Raw genomic sequence first — 7,598 nt, 5'->3', positions numbered from 1 at the left:
TCCAATATGTCGATCTTTATGTCTCGACCATTTTGAGACTCCTCGTTATGTCCGTGATTACATCCGGGACTCGGAACTACCTTCGGTAGATCAAAACACATAAACTCATAATACCGATCATCATCGAACGTTGAGCGTGCGGACCCTACAGATTCGAGAACTATGTAGACATGACCGAGACTCACTTCCGGTCAATAACCAATAGCGGAACCTGGATGCTCATATTGGTTCCTACATATTCTACGAAGATCTTTATCGGTCAAACCGCATAACAACATACGTTGTTCCCTTTGTCATCGGTATGTTACTTGCCCGAGATTCGATTGTCGGTATCTCAATACCTAGTTCAATCTCATTACCGGCAAGTCTCTTTACTCGTTCCGTAATGCATCATCCCGTGGATAACTCATTAGTCACATTGCTTGCAAGACTTATAGTGATGTGCATTACTGAGAGGGCCCAGAGATACCTCTCCGACAATCGGAGTGACAAATCCTAATCTCAATCTATGCCAACTCCACAAACACCATCGGAGACACCTGTAGAGCATCTTTATAATCACCCAGTTACGTTGTGACGTTTGATAGCACACTAAGTGTTCCTCCGGTATTCGGGAGTTGCATAATCTCATAGTCATGGGAACATGTATAAGTTATGAAGAAAGCATTAGCAATAAACTAAACAATCATAGTGCTAAGATAACGGATGGGTCAAGTCAATCACATCATTCTCTAATGATGTGATCTCGTTCATCAAATGACAACTCTTGTCCATGGCTAGGAAACTTAACCATCTTTGATTAACGAACTAGTCAAGTAGAGGCATACTAGTGACACTCTGTTTGTTTATATATTCACACATGTACTAAGTTTCCGGTTACTACAATTCTAGCATGAATAATAAACATTTATCATGATATAAGGAAATATAAATAACAACTTTATTATTGCCAATAGGGCATATTTCCTTCACCGCTGGTACGTAGCCCCCGCGTTCTTGAGGCTGAACGCCATCGTAATGTAGAAGGAAGGTCCATATGGTGTAATGAAGCATGTCGTCTCCTGGTTAGACTCTGTCATCCGTATCTAGTGGTATCCTGAGTATGCGTTAAGAAGCATAGGCATTCGCACCCCACCGTGTAGTTGATTATCTGATCGATCCTAGGTAGCGCGAATGGGTCCTTCGGGCATGCTTTGTTGAGGTCGGTGTAGTACACACATATGCACCACATATTGTTCTTCTTCAGTATAATCACTAGGTTTGCCAGCCACTCCGGGTGCGCGACCTCTCTTATGAATTTGGCCGCAAGCAGGCTTGCTATCTCTTCTCCTATCACCATTCGTTTTTCTGTGGCAAAGCGTCGTAGGGCTTGTTTTACCGGCCTCGCATCCTTGCGGGTTTTTAGGCAGTGTTCGGCCTTCTCTGAGGCTACTCCTGGCATGTCGGCGGGTTTCAAGGCGGATATGTTCCAGTTGGCTCGATGGAAAGCAAGGTGCTCTGCCTCCTGGCTTTTCGAAAGGTCTCCGCTGATAGTCACTGTTTAGTGAGGATCTTTCGGGTGGACCTAGAATTTTTTGGTCTGCTTGGCCAGCTGGAAGACGGGACCAGGCCTTGGTTTCTGGGGAAGCTCGGCCTCTGATGGCCCTATCCGCTTTCTTATCTTGGTGAGATTGGCGGAGGCCAAGGCGGCCTCAGCGAGCTCCACATTTGCCACTTCGGCCTTGTAGGCCGTCTTTGTGCTTCCCCGTACGGTGATCATGCCATTCGGGCCATGCATCTTTAGCTGTAGGTAGGCATAGGACGGGACTGCCATGAACTTTATGTACGCGGGCTTGCCCAAGATCGCATGGTAGCCGCTTTGGAAGGGGACGAGCTCGAACTGGATGGTTTCGCTTAGGTAATTTGACTCGTCTCCAAAGAGGACCTCGAGTTCGATCGACTCTAAGGGACAGACCGGGCGGCCCTCTACCACCCCGTGGGAGCCCACGTTCGACTTATGTTCTCCTGACAAAGAGATCTTCATCTTTTCCACGCTGTCGGTGAAGATAATATTGAGGCTGCTGCCTTCGTCCATCTGGACGCGTAAGAGGCGGCAACGCCCCACGATGGGATCCAGCACTAGGCCACACTTGCCTAGTTGTACGACTTCTTCGGGGTGATCCCCAGCGTCGAAGGTGATCGTCTCTTAGGACCATGCAAGCCATTCGCTGGCTATGTCCCCCGCTATGTAGATCGCATGTCTAACAAGCTTTCGGTTTCGGGCGTGTCAGCCGTCCTGAATATCATGTTCGCAGAGGTCTCACAGGAGGCCTCGTAGCATCATGGAGGTCGTACGATGCCCCTCCATGCAAGGTGATCGAGGCGATCATAGACCTCTTGGGCCTGCCCTTGCTTCTTGTACATGCATTTGACGTAGCGTGAAGGTGGGCGGGATGTCAAGGAATTGTCCTGATCCATCAGCAACTAGCTCGAAAGAGTTAAACGTGAGGCAATGTCCTGGCGAGGGATCGGCATACTCTAATGATTCTCCGATCCGGGTTCGTTCTCCGGTCAATGTCGCCCATGCCTGGCGCTCCAACTAGCGGAGCAAATTCCCGTCAGACCCTCGGTAGGGTTCATGACGAGATCGTAAGCACCGGAACAGAGTCCGCACACACAATTTACCCAGGTTCGGGCCTCCGAAGAGTAATACCCTACATCCTGCTTTGTCTTGGTATTCATGGTGAGATGATACCTCGTGAAGAGGATTACAATGATGTTTGAGGTGTCTACCGAGAGTTGAGTTCTCGATTGGATTGCTAATGAGGACTTAGGCCTCCCTTTATATAGACAGGAGAGACATAGGGTTTACACAGGGGGAGATCATATCTGTTGAACATATTTGTGCTTGTATCTGTTAGGATAATCTCCTACCGGCCCCGCCTCTAGTTTCCTTGTATAGATGAAGCTGAGGGCTGCCCTTGTACCTATATATACGTGCGCCGTGCGCCCGATCAATACATCGAGAGTTGCATTGCCTTCAACATGGTATTAGTTTCCCTTCCGATCCAACTTAGCTTCCGCTCCTAGCCACCGCCGCCGCAGCTCCTCACAGCCGCCGCCATCTACTTGCGCCACCTCCGCATCCTCTGAAGGAAATATGCCCTAGAGGCAATAATAAAATTATTATTTATTTCCTCATATCATGATAAATGTTTATTATTCATGCTAGAATTGTATTAACCGGAAACATAATACATATGTGAATACATAGACAAACATAGTGTCACTAATATGCCTCTACTTGACTAGCTCGTTGATCAAAGATGGTTTAGCTTCCTAGCCATAGACATGAGTTGTCATTTGATTAACGGGATCACATCATTAGGAGAATGATGTGATTGACTTGACCCATTCCGTTAGCTTAGCACTTGATCGTTTATTTTACTGCTATTACTTTCTTCATGACTTATACATGTTCCTATGACTATGAGATTATGCAACTCCCGATTACCGGAGGAACACTTTGGGTGCTACCAAACGTCACAACGTAACTGGGTGATTATAAAGGTGCTCTACAGGTGTCTCCGATGGTACTTGTTGAGTTGGCATAGATCGAGATTAGGATTTGTCACTCCGATTGTCGGAGAGGTATCTTTGGGCCCTCTCGGTAATGCACATCACGATAAGCCTTGCAAGCAATGGTGCTAATGAGTTAGTTGTGGGATGATGCATTATGAAACGAGTAAAGAGACTTGCCGGTAACGAGATTGAGCTAGGTATTGAGATACCGACGATCGAATCTCGGGCAAGTAACATACCGATGACAACGGGAACAATGTATGTTGTTATGCGGTTTGACCGATAAAGATCTTCGTAGAATATGTAGGAACCAATATGAGCATCCAGGTTCTGCTGTTGGTTATTGATCGGTAACGTGTCTCGGTCATGTCTACATAGTTCTCGAACCCATAGGGTCTGCACGCTTAAAGTTCTGTGACGATCGGTATTATGAGTTTATATGTTTTGATGTACCGAAGGTAGTTCGGAGTCCCAGATATGATCACGGACATGACGAGGAGTCTCGAAATGGTCAAGACATAAAGATTGATATATTGGAAGCCTACATTTGGATATCGGAAGAGTTCCGGGTGAAATCGGGATTTTACCGGAGTGCCGGAGGGGTTACCGAAACCCCCCGGGGGATAATGGGCCTTGTTGGGCCCTAGTGGAGAGAGAGAGGGGCCGGCCAGGGCAGGCCGCGCGCCCCTCCCCCTCTGGTCCGAATTGGACTAGGAAGGGGGGGGGCAGCGCCCCCCTTTCCTTCTCCTTCTCCCCTTTCCTTTCCCCCTCCTAGTAGGAGTAGGAAAGAGGGGAGTCCTACTCCTACTAGCAGGAGGACTCCTCCTCCTGGCGCGCCCTACAGGGTCGGCCGGCCTCCCCCCTTGCTCCCCTATATACGGGGGCAGGGGGCACCCTAGAGGACACAAGTTGATCCTTGATATCTCCCAGCCATGTGCAGTGCCCCCTCCACTATAATCCACCTCGGTTATATCGTAGCGGTGCTTAGGTGAAGCCCTGCGTCGGTAGCATCATCATTACCTTCATCACACCATCGTGCTGACGGAACTCTCCCTCGAAGCTCTGCTGGATCGGAGTTCGTGGGACGTCATCGAGCTGAACGTGTGCTGAACTCGGAGGTGTCGTGCGTTCGGTACTTCGATCGGTCGGATCGTGAAGACGTACGACTACATCAACCGCGTTGTTCTAACGCTTCCGCTTTCGGTCTACAAGGGTACGTGGACACACTCTCCCCTCTCGTTGCTATGCATCACCGTGATCTTGCGTGTTCATAGGATTTTTTTTGAAATTACTACGTTCCCCAACAGTGGTATCAGAGCCAGGTTATTGCGTAGATGTTATATGCACGAGTAGAACACAAGTGAGTTGTGGGCGATACAAGTCATACTGCTTACCAGCATGTCATACTTTGGTTCAGCGGTATTGTTGGATGAAGCGGCTCGGACCGACACTACGCGTACGCTTACGCGAGACTGGTTCTACCGATGTGCTTTGCACACAGGTGGCTGGCGGGTGTCAGTTTGTCCAACTTTAGTTGAACCGAGTGTGACTACGCCCGGTCCTTGAGAAGGATAAAACAGTACTAACTTTACGAACTATCGTTGTGGTTTTGATGCGTAGGTAAGAACGGTTCTTGCTCAGCCCGTAGCAGCCACGTAAAACTTGCAACAACAAAGTAGAGGATGTCTAACTTGTTTTTGCAGGGCATCTTGTGATGTGATATGGTCAAGACATGATGCTATATTTTATTGTATGAGATGATCATGTTTTGTAACGGAGTTATCGGCAACTGGCAGGAGCCATATGGTTGTCTCTTTATTGTATGCAATGCAATCGCCCTGTAATTGCTTTACTTTATCACTAAGCGGTAGCGATAGTCGTAGAAGCAATAGTTGGCGAGACGACAACGATGCTACAATGGAGATCAAGGTGTCGCGCCGGTGACGATGGTGATCATGACAGTGCTTTGGAGATGGAGATCAAAGGCACAAGATGATGATGGCCATATCATATCACTTATATTGATTGCATGTGATGTTTATCCTTTATGCATCTTATTCTGCTTTGTTTGACGGTAGCACTATAAGATGATCTCTCACTAAAATTTCAAGGTAAAAGTGTTCTCCCTGAGTATACACCGTTGCCAAAGTTCATCGTGCCGAGACACCGCGTGATCATCGGGTGTGATAAGCTCAACGTTCATCTACAACGGGTGTAAGACAGTTTTGCACACGCAGAATACTCGGGTTAAACTTGACGAGCCTAGCATATGCAGATATTGCCTCGGAACACTTAGACCGAAAGGTCGAGCGTGAATCATATAGTAGATATGGTCAACATAGTGATGTTCACCATTGAAAACTACTCCATCTCACGTGATGATCGGTTATGGTTTAGTTGATATGGATCACGTGATCACTTAGATGATTAGAGAGATGTCTATCTAAGTGGGAGTTCTTAAGTAATATGATTAATTGAACTTAAATTTATCATGAACTTAGTACCTGATAGTTTTTTGCTTGTCTATGTTGTTGTAGATAGATGGCCCGTGTTGTTGTTCCGTTGAATTTTAATGCGTTCCTTGAGAAAGCAAAGTTGAAAGATGATGGTAGCAGTTACACGGACTGGGTCCGTAACTTGAGGATTATCCTCATTACTGCACAGAAGAATTATGTCCTGGAAGCACCGCTGGGTGCCAGGCCTGCTGCAGATGCAATTGACGACGTTAAGAACGTCTGGCAGAGCAAAGCCGATGACTAGTCGATAGTTCAGTGTGCCATGCTTTACGGCTTAGAACCGGGACTTCAACGACGTTTTGAACGTCATGGAGCATATGAGATGTTCCATGAGTTGAAGTAAATATTTCAAGCAAATGCCCGGATTGAGAGACATGAAGTCTCCAATAAGTTCTACAGCTGCAAGATGGAGGAGAATAATTCTGTCAGTGAACATATACTAGAAATGTCTGGGTATAACAATCACTTGATTCAACTGGGAGTTAATCTTCCGGATGATAGTGTCATTGACAGAATTCTTCAATCACTGCCACCAAGCTACAAGAGCTTTGTGATGAACTATAATATGCAAGGGATGAATAAGACAATTCCCGAGCTCTTCGCAATGCTAAAGGCTGCGGAGGTAGAAATCAAGGAGCATCAAGTGTTGATGGTCAACAAGACCACCAGTTTCAAGAAAAAGGGTAAAGGGAATAAGAAGGGGAACTTCAAGAAGAACGGAAAAAGTTGCTGCTCAGGAGAAGAAACCTAAGTCTGGACCTAAGCCTGAGACTGAGTGCTTCTACTGCAAACAGACTGGTCACTGGAAGCGGAACTGCCCCAAGTATTTGGCGGATAAGAAGGATGGCAAGGTGAACAAAGGTATATGTGATATACATGTTATTGATGTATACCTTACTAGAGCTCGCAGTAGCACCTGGGTATTTGATACTGGTTCTGTTGCAAATATTTGCAACTCGAAACAGGGACTACGGATTAAGCGAAGACTGGCTAAGGACGAGGTGACGATGCGCGTGGGAAATGGTTCCAAAGTCGATGTGATCGCCGTCGGCACGCTACCTCTACATCTACCTTCGGGATTAGTTTTAGACCCGAATAATTGTTATTTGGTGCCAGCGTTAAGCATGAACATTATATCTGGCTCTTGTTTGATGCGAGATGGTTATTCATTTAAATCTGAGAATAATGGTTGTTCTATTTATATGAGTAATATCTTTTATGGTCATGCACCCTTGAAGAGTGGTCTATTTGTATTGAAACTCGATAGTAGTAATACACATATTCATAATGTTGAAGCCAAAAGATGCAGAGTTGATAATGATAGTGCAACTTATTTGTGGCACTGCCGTTTGGGTCATATTGGTGTAAAGTGCATAAAGAAACTCCATACAGATGGACTTCTGGAATCACTTGATTATGAATCACTTGGTACTTGCGAACCATGCCTCATGGGCAAGATGACTAAAACACCGTTCTCCGGAACAATGGAGCGAGCAACAGATTTATTGGAAATCATACATA

At 46.4% G+C, this 7,598-nt stretch overlaps 1 protein-coding gene across 1 annotated transcript; it reads right to left on the bottom strand.

The window, feature by feature from the left end:
* Positions 1–1,564: 1,564 nt before the first annotated feature.
* On the bottom strand, positions 1,565–2,074 carry LOC109746396 (uncharacterized). Its single transcript, XM_020305514.1, has one exon. It carries the CDS (start codon positions 2,072–2,074, stop codon positions 1,565–1,567), a length of 510 nt encoding a protein of 169 aa, XP_020161103.1.
* Positions 2,075–7,598: the final 5,524 nt, after the last annotated feature.

Source organism: Aegilops tauschii, chromosome 2, assembly GCF_002575655.3.
Source record: "Aegilops tauschii subsp. strangulata cultivar AL8/78 chromosome 2, Aet v6.0, whole genome shotgun sequence".
NCBI lineage: Eukaryota > Viridiplantae > Streptophyta > Magnoliopsida > Poales > Poaceae > Aegilops > Aegilops tauschii.
This window is presented reverse-complemented; position numbering and strand designations above follow the sequence as displayed.

What these genes read in the sequence shown, in the direction of transcription:
- LOC109746396 (XM_020305514.1), bottom strand. Translation starts at nt 2,074, where the DNA reads ATGGACGAAGGCAGCAGCCTCAATATTATCTTCACCGACAGCGTGGAA.